The following is a 17,186-nucleotide window of genomic DNA, read 5'->3' as shown; positions in this document are numbered from 1 at the left end:
GCAAAATGCCTTTTCTAAATAAGTTTCAGTCAGTACAAAACACAGTATTATGCTAGAGAAGCTTCAGGAAAGGACAAAGTGTCTGTATGAAAGTGCTTACAAAGGAGTTAGTTACTTAGTCCATGTATAAACCTGCACTGAGTTTTAAATCAAGGCATTCAAGGTCCATGTTTAATTAAGATAACTAATTCAAAGCACTTTAAAATCAATTTAAAAGTGTTTGCAGACAATAATACCACTAATTTAGTTCAAATGGGTTTATAGAGTGGGTAAGTGGCTAGATAAGGTTATAAACTTTCTATGATGCTGATTTAAAAGATTCAAAATTTTAAGTTGCATTTGCTGAAATGTTCTCAGGTGTATTGTTGCAATCATCTAGGCAAAATGACCTTGAATTAATTTTTGAATAGTTTTAATAGTGGCCTCTTGCTAACATGGGATTTTTCTTTCAGTTATTCCTTTAGCTTTATGTGGTCTACAGACTTGGAGATAAACAAAAATAGCACTCCAGGATATGATAGGCAGGAGTACAAATTAGTATACTCTGTAATCAGCAAGACAAGTAAATAGAAAGCTAATGTATACCACATACTTAAAGAAATTCATTGTTCTTTGATATTTCCCTCCAAGTTCCCTTGTTTCATTGTTGTTATCTAGTATTTTTTTCCTATCATACCTGTACCTATTATGCATATCTGTGTTTTATCTTTTTTTTCTTTCTAATCTTTCTTTAAATACTGTAACCACTGTGAAGAAAAAAAAAAAAAAAAGTAGCTATGATTGTTTATTAATATCTCATGCCTACCCAGAAATAGAAATCAGCATCTGAGCTGGAAACTAATCTGGCAAGGCCAGTTAATTGAAAACACTAGAAAATGTGAAAAATCACAAAGAACACCTCTTCATGTCTTCATTCTGCTGCTTTTACTGAGGATGAGTGGAAAATCCTTCCGGAGTTACTGTGGCATACTAATTGCTATTGCTGATAGCTAGTGCTTTTCAGCTCTGTCTTAAGACTGTCACTTCCAGGAGACAAGGTGCCTGCCTACCTGCTGGTGCTGGCTGCATTGGTGTGGGACACTGTACAGTTTGGGTCTGAAACTGTTGAGTGGCATAGAGGAAATTATGTTTGGCCAGAGGGAGTAAAATAGCTTTATATTCCATGATATTTTTTCTATTTTTGTGGACCTAACCAAGTACTGTAGTACACTTACAGCTGTGAATCTCCTGCGATGGAAGCATAGGCTCTGACAGATTTGTGCAACCATCTCTGATGTAGTGTCCTCCATCAAACACAACAGTCAGTGGAATTGTATGAAGGATTAATGGTTTGAAGTTGTGTTGTATGCAAAGAAAATGGTAGTGTCTCTTAGAAACGAAAACACTCCTATCTGTTTGACAGTAGCCTTTTATTTGCACATTGGTATTAACTCCGTTTTCAAGATATCTTATGAGGGGATGATTTATCTTTCTTGCTGAGGAGAGTTTGTGTCTAGAAGGACATAAACCACAGCTGTGCATCTTTGGCATATTTTTTTTCTCACATTTTTTTGTGTGTGGATGGTATGATTTTGAGAGTGGTGGTAACTGGGGATGTGTTTTGCAGACTGTTTGCTGGGATCATGAAGAGCTTTGTGGGTCATCCACCTGATCCTCATTTTGCTGTCCTTTCAGAGCTCCTGTAGATACGGAATGGTTCAGAAGAGCCAGTGGCTATCAGGAGTATAGCTGGAATTAAAGTCATCATGAAATAGGGAGACATTTCAACTCTTTGATTTTTTTGAGGCCTACATTTAAGAAAGAATACGGAATACTTGCAGCCAGAAGCGGGTGATATGTAAGTCATGTTTTTGTCATGAAAAAGCACCAGCAAAAGAGGGTCTCCTTCCTCTAGAGATCTTGCAGGAGGGGAGACCAGCAATAACTGGTCTCCCTTTTAACACTTTTAAAAACTTGCACAAGTCTGTGGTGCAGTTGTGCCACAACAGAAGATGTTAAACCCTGTCTATAAAAACAGTTATACTACTACAGTTACATTTATGCAGTTGAAATGGCTCTATCCCCTTTGTGTGCATACAGTTGTAACAGCAGAAAGATGCATTATACTTCTGGTGAGGAAGGTTTGATATATTGTATCGGGGAGCCAAGTAATTAATTGAGAGTTCTGTTTTCTAATGAAATAACAGGGATAGATGGGAACCAACAATGTTGTTATAGAATTTATATATAAGAAAAAGATGACACTATACTAAGTCCCGTTAGAACAATGGTAGACATGGGCAGAGGTTTTATTCATTGATTTTAAAATACACACATCAGAAAGTATCATAAATATTTTTTTTGAGGAAAGTCAACAATAAAATCATGTTAAGTGTACCAAACACCAATACTGTTTCATTTGTTACTTGTTTATTGTCTAATTAAAGAGTACCATACTGAAATTTAGTTTAGTTTCTTCATCAGTAGTTCTACTAGTCTTTGCTATAGCTCTTTGAGATATTTCAAAATTGCTGTGATTAAAATCTTAATTTCTAAAATCAGTAACCTAAAAATGGGGGGGGGGGGGGGGGGGAGATAATATTGCTCTTATATCTCGAATAGCAGAAGTGAATATTTGTCATTGCAACCCAGCATCTTCATGAGAACATCTCATTTTACACTGTATGGTAAAACAACAGATTATATAGTAAGGATCTCCTTGGCTAATAAAAGTATTAGAGCTTCATCAGGTTGATCAGTGTAACTAAGAAGACTATTTTGCTATTTTAAGTTTTAGTCAACTTTTTGACTAAGTTTTATGTATTACTGAACATCTTCATTGTGAGACATATAATCCAAGCCTCCTTGCTGCTTCAGAAATTCTCGGTCCTTTTTTATTGGGGAAAGGGTAGAAGTTTAGTTTGTTGCAGACTGGCATGCATTTTGTAGAAGAAATATGTTGATGTGTCCAGACTGCTGAAGTGGCTGATTTCAGAGGAGGCTTTTGGCAGGTACTTGAAATGTTGCTGCCATTCTCTTTGCTGGTACTGTTCAACATGCTTGAACTTCCCAGTTGACTGAGTGTGGATAATTCACTTGCTCCCTCTAATTCCTTGTGTTGCATTGTGCCATTTCCCTTTGAAATCAGTCTCTGATTGTCAAAACTGCACGGTCTGTCCTTGCAGTGGGGAAGATCCCAGGTAACTCCTTGATGAGGGGCTTGGACCAGGCGGTGAATTCCCAGGTGGGTGCGCCATGGTGAGTTGTCTTGTACATTGCCACTGCTGGCCATCTCCAGTCTGACCTTTCTGACAGGAACACATTCTGTAAATGACTTTGATCTTCTAACTGTTGTATTAATTAAAACAGCATTGACCATTGATTCTGGGAGAACAGATTCATGTTCACCTACAAGAGAAATGCATATATGCATGTTACTATGATGGCAAAAATTAAGGGTGTGATCTCTGTGGCATAAACCCAACTGAAGAGCTTTAACAGATGAGTTTATCTGTACTTTCTGTCTGTGGCTGAGAGTAGTGCAAGTTCTTCTGATGCCAGGTTACGGAGTAGAAATATTTCATGCTCGGTTTTGCAGTTCTGAGGACATAAATGGTACCCTAGGGTTAGTCAAATGAAAATGGACATTTATCAAGTCAATATTGATCTAACCGGTACTCTAAGACTCATTAACAACACAGATTGAGAATTGACTTTCAGTAATTAATTGCTTGTAAGCAAAAATTCTTAAGGTGAGCAGGGATTTGCTCCATGTGTTGGTAGGTGCTGCGATTTGAAAGACAAAAATGTTCTGTTTGATACTGTTTGAATTTTTTATTCACAACTTAAAAATACTGTGACTGCTTCCAGATGAAATGAGTTGTGAATTTCTTTCTTCTTAATGAGGGATCATTAACATATAGGCTTGCATTTTAATATTTTACTGCAATTTTACTATTGTTATCAGTATAAATGGTGTAAAGTAAATAGCTTTTCACGCTAGTGTTGCCTGAATGATCGCTTAGAGGAAAAATCTGCTTGCTCCATGAATGGTATAGAGTAGCTGTAACAGTGGGAGAGAATCCTGTCTCTTCTTTTTTTCTGCTATCCCTATAGCTTAATTTCTAAAGCAGTATGAAAGTTACTGTTAGAAATGTGTAAGGCCCGAGGGATAGAAATGCTAATGCTACTTTAATTGCATGTAGCAGCCATCAAATTACTGAACACGACTGGCATTCAGTGCCTTGAAAATGAATAGAAACTGAACCAGTACACTAAAGATAAACAGTGCTGTTGATATTGCAAGTACTAATGAAATATACTTCAGTTAGTATAAATACAGTTTAAAGTAGGAATTCTGCAGAATGGTGACCTTATTTACATGGTTGAGTTATAGGAACTGTGTCTTCCGTATGAGTTAGGAAGCATATTAAAGTGAAAAAAACTAGACATGGAAGAGTGCTGATTATGTTCTGAAACAGAATATCTGAATAGCCATTTAAAAAGAATTGCAACCCTGAATTTGAAATTAAGCTAGTTTGAATAGGATGCTGCCTTTAAAAAAAACAACAGTGCAGCCTCCCCCTTTGTAACACTCTTTCCTACCATCTTTACAAGGAAATATTTGAAGATGTCAGACTCACCAGGTTTACTGGCAGCAAGTGAACCTGTACAACAGGGCTTTGGCTGAGGAGGGGCTTTAGCTCCTGTCTTTGGCTCACACTGCTGAAGCAACAGCACCAGCATAATATCACAGATTTTTTTTCTGCTCCCTGGGTTGGCCATGTAAGGTTGATCTGATAAGAACTGCTTTGCAGCATGGCTCTGGGAGTGAGAACCATGTCAGCCCACATCTTCTGCTCTCCTGCAGTGTTACCAGGAGAAAGGAAGCTAAAGCACATGCAGAGCTTAGAGACATAGATCTGTTTGTGCATATGTCTATACAGTGAAGTATGCTAACAGAATTTCCTAGGGTGAAACCATTCATAGATATAAGAACACACAGTTTTCTATCATATAACAGTGAGAATCAAAGTTATGACTGGACTTTATCCAGGAAATAAAGCGGAGCTTGGGTGGCTACAAAAAGTCCACTTGCAAAACAGAGCCCTATGTATTCTGCAGAACAGCACAGTGTAGCACCAAGCTACAAAAATTAGCACTTGTTCTCCACATGTGAGAAAAAGCAAGAGAGAAGGAACTGAGAAACTGAGGAGATGCAGCTTTGCATGTTCTTGTGCTCTTGGCTGAACTGACATTGATGGGCAACATCGGGTTTTATCTTCAACCTGATGAACTGGTCATCAGAAGAATTACAGTCTGTCTTGAAGTGATCAGAGAGTTCAAAGTAATGCATTTAGTCCAATTTTAATAGTCTGGGCTGGTTTTGACTTCAGGTTTGATTTGATTCCTTGGCTACAGGTATGGCACACAAAATTGAGCGGTGACCTTGGGTAGAAATGTGAGAGTCCTAAATGACTGTGTGTTGAATTAACACACATTCAGCACTCTCTAAACTTCTAAAGAAAGCTTTACTTAGGCAGATCTTTGGTCTTGTTTTTTTTTTTTTTTTCTTTTTTTTTCATAAATTGTGCATCATAGCCTTGTTGCAGAGTTGTTTACCATCTGGCCTTTTTCATATGCTGTCATCATAGATAGATACTTTTAAGGTTCTGGAGTGACAAAATTAATCTTATTTCAAGTTAACTTGGCAAATACTTGGAAGAGATCTCTGCAGTCAGAGCCCCTGTGTTTATTCTGTGGTGACTGCTTGTGCTGAATGCTCCCATTTAATTCCTAAAGTAAATACTGTTTTTCAGCTTCTTAGCGATCAAATAATGAATACACTGCTGTATTATCCCCTAGCTGGTGACTTTCAAATCCTGTTGTGCTCTTTGTTCTCAAATAATCAGGAACAGGCAGAAGTGTGAACATGGCTGTGTATATTGGGGAAGGGACAGAAGAAAGTTGTTTTCAGGTGACTTCTTAGTTATTAACCTACCAGTTAAAAACCTAAAGAAATTAGAGAATCTGAAGTTCTGTTTAAAGGTCCACAATTTCATCACTCTGGCAAACAGGTAGTGACATATAAAGCTAAAAGTCCTCAAGCAAACTTGGAGTTACCATTCCAACTGTGGTGCTATAAACCTGAAATGCTCAAAATCCCTGTGGTATCATGGAAGGACAGCTGGCCTGTCAGACAGGAACAATTAGAACAAAGGCCTGTGGCAGAGATTTTTAAAACCATGAGGGACTGAAGGTACCCTCCTTCCATGAGGTTTGAATCTTATGAGATTTTTGTGTCTGGCCTTTGAGGTTTGTGTGCATGTGTGGGGTTGTGGTGGTGTTGTCGTTGTCGTCCCCTTCCCAGCCCAGCCATAATCTTACCCTCTAGGTAGGGAAACAATTTACTGTCAGTACAAAATAGCGATACATACGTGGACTGACTTTTGGTACTAGCTGCAATTTCTGGATAGTTTAAGCTTGTAAATTAAGGAGTGTAGGGCAGTAGGCTATCCCGATGTGGCAATGTTCATTTCTGCTTGACATATTCTTGGAAACTGATGTATATAACAGGTTCAAAGTGCTGAGCTATGTGATAGGTTTTCCCAGCTTCCAAACCATAGGCACGTATAAGGTCAACTTTCAAGACATTGAGAATTCAGCATAACAACCCCCCCCCCCCAACTTCAACTGCTTCTAAGAGTAACACAGTAACATGAATCCTTTCCACACAGTTTGTTTAATGATAGAAGTTCAGTGCAATAGGTTATGTGGTTTTGTGAATGTTTTGGGGTATGTGTATGAAAATATTTGTATGTGAACTTCCAGCCCTATTAAATTTTAAACTTCCCAGACACCATGCAGTCCTACTTTCTTATGACTTTTCTTTAATCTTCAAATGGTCTCCTTGCAAAAAATTTGCTCTGATTGCATGCGTTATATCTGAAGCTTCATTTGAATTTAATCTGAATACAGACTTCTTTCTTTCTTTACCTGACTTACATTTTTGCTATACCTGATTAGATGGGCTCTTTTGTCTTCCAAGTTAGTTGCCTTTTCATACCTGATAAAATAAGCTTGTATATATGTATTTTTTTCTTCCTCACAGAGATTCAAGTTCTTTTAACATAAGAATTTCTAGACATTTGGATGAAAGAATATTGAAGAAGTGAATCTGTTGTCTAGTTCATAATTATGTGTTTTTTCAATTGTTTTGATGATACAGTCTGACACAGCCAAAATCTAGAACTGCTGAAAAATGTAGAGGAAAATGTAAGGAATTAAATAACCTAAGTTCGGCATTTGTTGAGCTAAATACTAACATGAGAGGTGAATGAAGCATGTTTTTCATGTTGGAATTAAATTCAGAAGATGACTTCATTTATTGACTTAGTATTCTCAATATCACTTTAACTTGGAAAGTAGACGAAAATATATCAGTGTAATATTGTAAGCAGTAGTCTAATTAAAAGCTTTAAAATATTTGAAAGTTTCTTACATAAAATCTGTCTGACATAGCAGGTGAGTGATACGTATTGTTACTTGTTTTTCTATTTATGTACTTTCCAAGCAATATGCCGCGAAAATACTTTCAAAACAGGACTTCTTGTTCAAAGCTTGTATCTTAGTAACCCACTATGACTATTAGTATGTTATTTTGTAACAAAACCCGAACTTGTACTAGTCACTTGGCATTTGCTATTGTTTTCTGTAGTCTTGTAGGACACATTTCTTCACACAGATAAAGAAGGGGAAAAGAGACAGAAGACCCAGAATTGCTGTTCTGATGGAAGCATTCAAGAGCGCAGAAATGTTACAGAATACATTGCACAAATACACTGATGATAGACATGAAGTACACGGCTCCTGTAAGAGTTATCATTTATGTTTAGAATTTTAAATTACTGACATGGAACCTGTAAAATCTTATCTCAAACGTGTTCATGTTTCAAATTCATGTTAGTGTTTCACCACCATGAAGCTAGTTGATATAAACATAAGACCACCATTCAGAGAAATGAATAAAACCCCAAAATGACAGAAAAGGAATTCACTTTGTACCTCTCTTGAAGCTGAGCATAAAAAGAATGAAGCTAGGAGTTATTCAAGATTCAAAGAAATAGTCTTTACATCTACATTTATATTTTTTCCTATAAATATAAACATACCTGTTTTAAATACAATAATGTGTGATTGCAGTTTTTGCTTCTGTTTTATGTGGCCATACTGCTCCTCAAGTAAGCTTACATCCATCTTGGTTGGCTGCTTATCACGATCTGAAGCCTGTTGCTCTGAGGTATGAGTCACTGAAAAAATACCAGTCATGTATTTGTAAGCCTTCACCATCTGTTCCAACAAGGAAGAAAAAGTCATGCAGAAGCAGGACGTTTCCTTCATTGTGTTGGCAAAAAAGCAGATTGAGTATGAAGCATCTGAAATCTTCCCAAATGAAGATGTAACTTTCTTCCAAGTACAGTGACTCCTTTCAGAAGTTGTGTGGTCTACTCTGAAGTTGTGGATTTCAGTCAGCTTGTTTTCATGCAGTGTGTCTGGAGCTACTGCCTACAGAGTTCATGATTATAACTGGATAGTTGGATTTAATGTTGACCTAAGGTTGTGAGCATATGAAGCTCTGCCAAGAAAAACAGTGAAATACAAAACCTCGTTGAACACAGTCAGGTGCACAAAGGGCTGGGTAATACTGGTTTATGTAACCATGTTAATTCTTACAGGGATGCTGTCATGGTGACCTCCCCGAGACAGTAGTTCCACGAGGGAAATCTTTCTTCAGGTTTCTTTCCATGTATTTTGTGTCTTTCCCCCTCCACTCTCCCTTCCTTAACTTTCTTCCAGTTTCATTCTTGCTGCTTCTTCTTGGGGCAGTGGAGTGGGAGGGAAGAATTTGTTATACCTTAATAATTTCGTGCTTATTGCTCCCTTCTAAGTATGTGTTAAAAGTATTCAGGCCTGGGTGCGGAGTCAAGATAGTATGTGCCAACAACAATTGGAATTGGGAGGCTGGAGATGGGAATGCCTTACTCTGACTCATTCAGGCTTTCTGCCTTTCTATAAAATGAAATAAACTATAGAAGTAATAATTTTGTTACTGAGAGCTGAACAAACTCTTCAAATGCATGGTAAGCCATATTTTTAAACTTGCTATATGTATAATAGAATTATCTAATAATGAGGCAAAAATTTTAAAAATACATGGCTTTTGATCCTATCAAATAAAGTACAAGACTATGTCTGGACTATGAACTGCAAATTTCTGTCCCTGAAATAGGTCCATCTGATACTGTTTCAAGGGCTCAAGAGAGTAGAATGTGGAAAAAAATAATGCAGTTAAACAGTAGTTTTAATATAATTGTGTCTCTGCTAGGTTCCTTGCAGTGAAAAACACTGCATAAAAAAACATTGTGAAAAGGCAGTGTGTGGAAAGAATGCTGGCATGCTGTATCTTTCCAGTTACTAGCAGAAATTATGTGATGATTTGCATCATAAATGATTTACTGAATCAGGCTCAAATCCTGCAGATCTTGGGAATCCCTTTGGAAGTTTTGCATACGCAGGTGACAAGACTCTAGTTAGGCAGTGCATAGAGTTCTGATAAGGCTCAGCAGGCTTGCATGTGTAAGTCTGCTGTAATTCACTTATTAACAATTGCTTTTCCCTTCCCAATATGCTTGTGTCTTACAAATTGTGTTGCCTTCCTCAACTGCCGTCTTTTTCTGCCTTAGCCAAGGAAAGAACAGTAAACACAGTACTTTGTCAGATACTGTAAATACTCTTCAAGTTAGCTTCTCTCTTGACCCTGGAAAAAGCGCGTGTCGCATTAGAGTTGTTCTGATGTATCATGGCTTTGTTAGATCCACTTTGATATTCTGCCTTCAGTGGTGACAAACACTGAGTGCTCTGTAGAAAGGAGTACCTCAGCTGCCTTGTTTGTTCAGTGTTCCAAGTTGCTGGCACATGCAGTCCTCCTTCGGACCTTCAGGCAGTTGGCTTATACATTGGGGCAGGAGATTTAATTAACCTCATTACAGTTTGAGCTGGCATTCAATACAAACATTATTAATGGTCATAAAAGTTACCCAACCTTTTTAAAATTCCAGTCACACTATTTGACTCGCTGACCTCTTGTGAAAGTGACTCGTGCAACCTATGTGTTGCAGAAAGAATGACCAGGATAGCATCCTTGAACATGAAATGTAAGCTCTGTCTTAAAAGATGTACACTCAACTTCTCATTACAGGAGCATTTAAAGTATAATGAGATTGTATCTGATCAGAAATTATTAATTATTTGTACTGTACCATTCCCTCAGGATCGTGGAAAAGCCATCACACTTAGTTAGGCAAATGGATTATACAAGGCAGTCTCTTCCCAAACAGTTGCATGGGTAATCAGCAAAACCAGAAACCGGGAAAAGAAGCCAGATGCCCGGTGAGATGAAGTGAATGAGTCCAGATGGTACAGCAGAGCGGTGGAACCAGAAACAGGATTAGCTTTTGTTTTGCTGAGCCAATCCCACATACATTGCAGTTTATTTCCTTTTCAGGGAAAGCTTATGAACTGGGCATCTTGATCCAGTCTCAAGGGTGTGTGTGTATATGTATGTTTGTGTGTATACGTGTTTCTGTGTGTATACTTTGCTATCGAGGCATGTGTGTGTCTATATATATATAGACACACACACACATATATTACATGTGTGTGATTTGTGAATAATTTGCAACCAGGGTATGATTCATAAAATTAGTTCTAATCTACATGATATCACAAAGTACATAGTCTTAATTGTGGTTTTGATGTGTAGTGAGCTTATGTAACTAATCCTTGTTATTCCACTGAGATAAACTTGAAAATGGATTACCCATGGGTTCTGTTCTTACACCATAGTGGAATAACTTCCTTTGTACCCCTAGCCTGTTTAGGTATTACTAATAAAATAATTTTGTATTGTCATACATACACACAAAATTGTGATTTCTGTTTAAATCAGTCCATCGTTCAGTCTCTAAATTGAGTTACTTGGATCCACAGACCACTGTATACTTTTTAAAATACGCAGCAGGTGGCACTATTGGAGTGGTATGACTGTATATTTGCCTTAGTCTTAAATGTCAAAGGCTTCCATTTGGCTTGTAGGTTGCTGAGGAATATAAGCAGTCAAGCCCGCACTGGCACATATATTTCCTAACAGTACTATAGGTTCTGAAAATTTATTGCCATGATTAGGTTTGTGTAAAAACTTGTCTGTCTTTAATTGAACAAACTCCTGTCCAAAATGTCACCTATGAGTGATTTTTGTTTGATTATCCACTGAAGTCTGAAGTGCTGTATTTCCCTTAAGTCTGTTCTTCCATCACACAATGGAAGCAATTCTTCAATTCTTTGAGGCAAAAAAAAATTGAGAATACTTCATAATCCAAAACCAATGGCTTTTACAACTTGAAGATGTTTACTGCCCTTGACCTTGCTTGCAAAATCTCATTTAAAAAGATGCAACTAATTTTATCTTATACCAATTAATTTGTGAGTAGTAAATTAGGTTTCTATTAAAAAATTGTTTGGAGGACCTTATAGGAATAATTGTTGATTTAAAGATAATTAAAAACGCTCATAATGGTTAACTGACTGAATGCACTTCTGTAACACTGGATTTTACTGCACACCTGAGACCAGAGGTATGTATGATTATTCATGTTGCTCATGTGCAGAATTAGAGACATGGCCAACACTGCTCATGCAGGTTACAAAGACAGAATACAAATACCTGTAGATTTTAACTGGCACTGAGGAGGAAATTCAAAGTTACTGTGATAAGCCCCTTTTCTCTAGCTTTCTGTAGTGGTTTGGGGTTTTTTTAATTTAAATGCAGTCTTGAAGTGTTAGAAAGTGACTGTTTTATTGTTAGAAAAAGAAAGGTAGAAACAGCGTGGCTGCTATTATTTGGGTTCCAGACAGTATTAGTAGAATCAATAGTAATTGCTTACTTTTTAATGAGATTTTTGATAAGAGCACATATATTTCTATTATTTGAAAGCACAACCTTAAAGCATGCCACAGTTGGCGACTGGTTAAGTAGTCAGAGCACAGGACTTCCTGATGATGTGAGATTATTTTTTGGTGCTCTCTGCATGTCCATGTTAATAGGATACAGGTTTTATGATCTTGAGATGTTTCTTCTGATCTGATCTTTCATGTGCTTTCAGAAATAAAGGGTTCAAGCATGACAAAGGGAGGGTGGCCCAGCTGTCCTTCAAGTCCCTCTGAAGGTTTGGTGAGCTTGGGTCGTATACAGTCCACCTTCACATTTACTTGATAGGATTCGATTTTCCCCTTTTATCCCTTGGGGTCTTTATGTAAATAGAATTAGGTTGTGTGTGTGTGTAGGTATATATCAATATATCTGTATATCAAAAATAAATCAGGAATGTTATTTTGTTAGCTGATCTGAGAAGGTTGCCTGGTTAGTACAGGCTGTAAAATGTCTTGCCAGATTTCTATTCCTTAGATCCCTGAGGTTCCCAAGTGACTGAATCCAGTGTCACTGATACAGCCCTAGTGATCGGGAAGGGTTTTGCAAAAACATTGTTGTGTCCAGAATGAATTAGAAGCTGTGGAAAGCTCCAAATTGCTCCAAGTCCAGTGATGCTGGCATCTCTGATCCTGCACTCTGCCTGGGTGTCTGTAAAGACTTAAATCAAGCACACCAGGTTAGCACTGAGGATTTCATACCAGTCATCCTGTGCTTTACCTTTAATACTCACCTCTTTGGCTTTGCATTTGTGGGAACTTGGTGCTATCCAGTTAGTTCCCTTTGCAGAACCACTTTTTTTTTTTTTTTTTTGTCTTCTTGTAGATGGTAAATGTAGTCATACTGAAGTCAGGAGTCACCTAGGTCAAATTGAAACTGCTGGTTGTGAGGAGTTAAATGCAGCAGGTGTTCTGTATGTGTTTTTTGTGCCTGGCATAAGCAGCATTTAAAAACCTCTGTTCTGTCTTCACTCTATTGGTGCTGAGGATTAAATAATCTTCCTTTGGAGTGTTAGCTGCTGTGAAAAGTAAACTAAAATGCTGAAATTTCCTCTGTTAAGAGGGCTGCTCACTCTGTTGGTTGTCTGCATTGTTAGGACTGGAATCTCTTCTCCTGTGCAAACAATCAGCATCCAAAATTTAGGGTCAGGAGTTGTTCCCTTTGTAGTTTTGCTGTCCTTGTCCACTGAGAACTTCTGAGATTCCCTTTTAGAAGCTACAACGTGCAGAGAAGAAACTGAAGGTATTCAATAGTTAGAGATTTTAAACAAATGAACCCTGACATCTTCCCTTACAGTTTCCCTGTCTTCCTTTGTTCTCAGGTTTATTAAATCAGTGTGACAAACAAGATGGTTAGGTTTACTCCATTTTGACCTCATAAAACTGGCCATGAGAAGAGGGTGAGAGGGAACTGAATGGCCTTCAATAGTCCTCTTCAGAGGATTTTGGAAATTCATTTAAGCTTCCTTGATCCTACAGATGCCTTAAAATCAAGTTACTGATAAGCAGAATTCACATTTCTGGTACTACTACCTAAGTATATTTTCTATACCAACTACTTCCCTGTCTGTTTTCTATCCATAGATATGATGGCTAAAGCTCTGGGAGGTGACAGCAACCTGTGTTATTTCATTCTCCCAGCAGACAAAATACACATATAGGAACTCTGTGAGAATTTCAAGCAGGGTATAAAACGAATTGTATAAGCAATATAAATTTTCTGCCTTGATTTTCCACCTGTAAACTACACGATTTTGATTCATTCTTGATTGCAAAATGATTCTTGATCCTGAATCCAAAAACCCTTGATTTTTGTTGCTGAAAAATGCAAGGCTTGGCCCTTATTAGTTTCCACTTCAGGCATTGTTTGAGTAGAAATGAGTTTATCTTTGGTTGTTTTTAATCAATAAAATGTACTTATCTGTAAGGGGAGTTTGATAAGAATCAAGTACAGCATGATAGAACTGGTTAATCTGTTGTTAATGAAAAGTTTTATCTGGCTGACAACATCTTGTGTCCGAGATATTTGCTTTTGAGCATTAGGACACAAACCACTTCAATATTCATCTTCAAGGAAATCTGCTGGGTGTATAAGTTAACCTTAATAAGCCTTGCAAATCACTGTAGTTAAGATAGTCCTCCAAAGAGGATGGTTAAGTACTATTACTATTGTGAGAGTGAATATGGACTTGAAATCTGTGCAGGGAGGAAAGTATCCTAAAATAATTTGCTATTCAGAAACATCCTTCATGTTCATGCAGAGATCTCACGAAGAATTTGTACTGCACTTCATAATCACTAGTAGCGTGAGTCAATGAAATTACATCTGTAAAACTAGAATATGTAAAACCAGATACAATTCTTTAGTGCCTGATTCAGTACCCACTGAAGTCAACACATGTTCTGCTGAATCTGATAGAAGTGAAATTGCAGGATTTTATGTATATGACTAAATAAAAGCTGCAAATTGACCAATACCTATGAAACTGACAGTGTAATTGAGATTGTGTAGTTGAGCCATCATTTAAATTCTTTTCTTGTACCCGTTGTTCACGTGCATGTATATGCTTCTATACGGAATCCTGCGACAATTCTTCATGAGGTCTCTGTAAAGGGTCTTAACTGGTTAATGCAGTATCACACCTGGAATTTTGCATATGCACATGTCAAGAATTAAATCAACCGATAAGTTCATGAAATATTTACTATACCCAAATAAGCTATGACTTCAGTCTCCAACTGTGGTCTGGGCTTCCTCTTGTGGAACTCGCGCATAGGGCTTTTGTTGGATCTTAATACATACTTTCATCTGTTTACAGTACAGTCAGTAAAATTAGAGTGAATAATTGCCACCTCGATCCATTGCTTTTAAACATCGAGTACTTATTCCTACAGCGTGAATAATGAGACTCTCCACAGCATTTGGAGGTATGGACAAACATAATGGTTACCACAAAATCATGTGCAAAAGTAACTTCAACAGGTAAGTGCATATTTAGGGAAAGGAAAACATTTTTGGTGTTATAATGCTATCTCAATAAAAAGAACAGCAACTTAATCTTTTAATTTGTGGTACTGTGGTATTTTTTATTATCAGTATGGTTAAACATTGCTGGAGATTTTATGATAACAGAGTACCTGCCACGCTAAGTAGAAAGGGAATGACCTTTAGAGCACGGTCACTGTTCAGATATCTTTCCAGTAGGTAGATCTAGTGCTCAAGCTGAGATTTTTTTTTTTTTTAAGGTGATGTGTTAATGTGTTATTGTTGTGTTACTTGGAGCTTAACATTGTAAACATCTCTCACCTGATTAGCAGCATTGCGCCTGACTATCAGGTTACTTGGCAAACAGGTTGGCATTTATCTGACCCAGCTTTCTATGTTTAATGTTTCTGAGGCTAATTAAAGAGCCACAAGATTTCTTATTGGTAAAAGAATAATTGTGCCAGCAGGCCTAACAGTGCTAGGTCTAACACGGGCTGCGGCGGTTGTGTTGCATGTGTGTAACTGATGTCTGTATGTGCAGTGACTCTTGGCTGTACCATTGTTTCTGCTACGCCAACCTATGCTGATGTATGAATGTGAAATACCTGTTAAGGGATTAGAAATATTTGGCTGCCCTGCTACTTAGAATAACTAGTTAGATGCCCAGAATCTACTGCTGAAAGCAAAAGGATTGTTAGTTTTGAAGTTGCTGGTGGGCTTCTGTTACTTCCTGTGAAGGTGTGAGTACTTCCACAATTATGTAGCTAGTATAAATCAGGATATCTGGACAGCTGTCAATATAGTAATGCTAATTTGTACCTGTTCTCTAGCTTGTTGGCACATCTAAGATGATGGGGTGATAATGAAGCATGGTAGTTAGGTTGTCACTGTTTTTGAAGGAGTTCACCTGTGTAAAGCTGAAGAATGCAGTTAAATCTAAATTCACATCGGGGTGTAACTGAGATCAGAGACAGATTTTGATACTTGAAGTGAGAATAAAAAGTGAAAAATCTCGGTATGTAGGAATATGGAGTACAGTTAAAATAATCTAGGCTTTGCGATGAATTGAAATGAATGTGTAGTTGAAGTTAATGTGACAGAGGGGGAAGGAAAAAAGCATTAATTGGCATACTAGTTATAACTTATCAAAACAGCCAAGGGCCTAACAGAGCATGGAAGTACCGCTTCTCCATCAGGTCAGAAACTAGTTAATAGGAAGAGGGGAATAAACTCGCTTTTCCCTTTACCCTGCTCTGTATGTCTTGAGTGATTAATCTGTGCTCTGCCTCGAGCTGTTAATCTGCAGTGGTGACATTTCAATTATAAACAGCATTTTGTCCGTCCCCTCTGGAAATTCTGGATTTGTCAGTGCTAAAGCATCACTAGTACGTGAATACAACTTCACCGATAACCGCACAGCTAAACCTTGTTTGCTTTCAAGAAACAATTTTGGAGGTTATGGTAGTATCTGCCAGCATAAACTTTAATGCAGAAAGAACAGCAGCAATGCCCATTTTCCATACACAAACAACTAAATTTAAGAGAACACTGCCTTGATGGGCAACAGAGTGACTGGGTAAGGCAATGATTCTCCAAACTTCCCTATTTTCTCTAGGAAAACATGAAGAGTGGAGGTGGCAACATTAACATTCCCATTCTGTCCTTGAGTGGATTTTCCTACCCTATTGTCTTGCACCCTTGTTCTAGTTTAAAGAGATCTGATATCATGAGGGTGGTTATTCCAGCCCCAACTTTTCTGTGCTATTTAAAGCAAGTATTTCTTGCTATTCGGGACTATTCTTCTGATCTGATTGCTGAAGAATATAATTGATTCTTGCATTTTCATCAGATTGCTTTATCTATAAACTATTGTCTCCTTTCTACTAAGCAATACCTCTTTTAAAAAAAACCCTTTAAAATCCACTAATGTCTCTTTTTCTGAAGTCATTTATCATGGCTTTCTTCAGAACTGGTTTCAGTTGCTCTTCATTTTTGCGAGTAGTTATATTTTGAAAATTGTGGTGTTTCAGGCCTCAGCCTCTGTATGTGTTGTTTATAGGGAATACAAAGCAAGTTAAAGGGCAGATCGAGCCTCTCCTCCCTGGCTCACTGGTCACGTTCTGCATTAATGGAAAAGCAGCCTCTCTGTGTTATTTGATCCTTTGTTTTCTGTTAA

General features: G+C 37.6%; 1 protein-coding gene across 1 annotated transcript; it reads right to left on the bottom strand.

The window, feature by feature from the left end:
- Positions 1-2,253: 2,253 nt before the first annotated feature.
- On the bottom strand, positions 2,254-8,588 carry C1H9orf152 (chromosome 1 C9orf152 homolog). The gene is made up of 2 exons (XM_074848725.1): positions 8,151-8,588; positions 2,254-3,387 (listed from the first exon to the last, which is right to left on the bottom strand). Exons 1-2 carry the CDS (start codon positions 8,377-8,379, stop codon positions 2,816-2,818), a joined length of 801 nt encoding a protein of 266 aa, XP_074704826.1. The 5' UTR covers positions 8,380-8,588; the 3' UTR covers positions 2,254-2,815.
- Between the last annotated feature and the right edge of the window lie 8,598 nt (positions 8,589-17,186).

The sequence above is a fragment of the Strix aluco genome, chromosome 1, assembly GCF_031877795.1.
Source record: "Strix aluco isolate bStrAlu1 chromosome 1, bStrAlu1.hap1, whole genome shotgun sequence".
Classification (NCBI taxonomy): Eukaryota; Metazoa; Chordata; class Aves; order Strigiformes; family Strigidae; genus Strix; species Strix aluco.
Note: the sequence above shows the minus strand (reverse complement) of the source record. Positions and strands in the feature narration are given on the sequence as shown.

Excerpts from the sequence above, each read along its gene's own strand:
- C1H9orf152 (XM_074848725.1), bottom strand. The coding sequence starts at position 8,379 with ATGAAGGAAACGTCCTGCTTCTGCATGACTTTTTCTTCCTTGTTGGAA. Across the intron at positions 3,388-8,150 it reads CATTATTGTATTTAAAACAG|GTGAACATGAATCTGTTCTC; the intron begins GTATGTTTATAT and ends TTTCTCTTGTAG.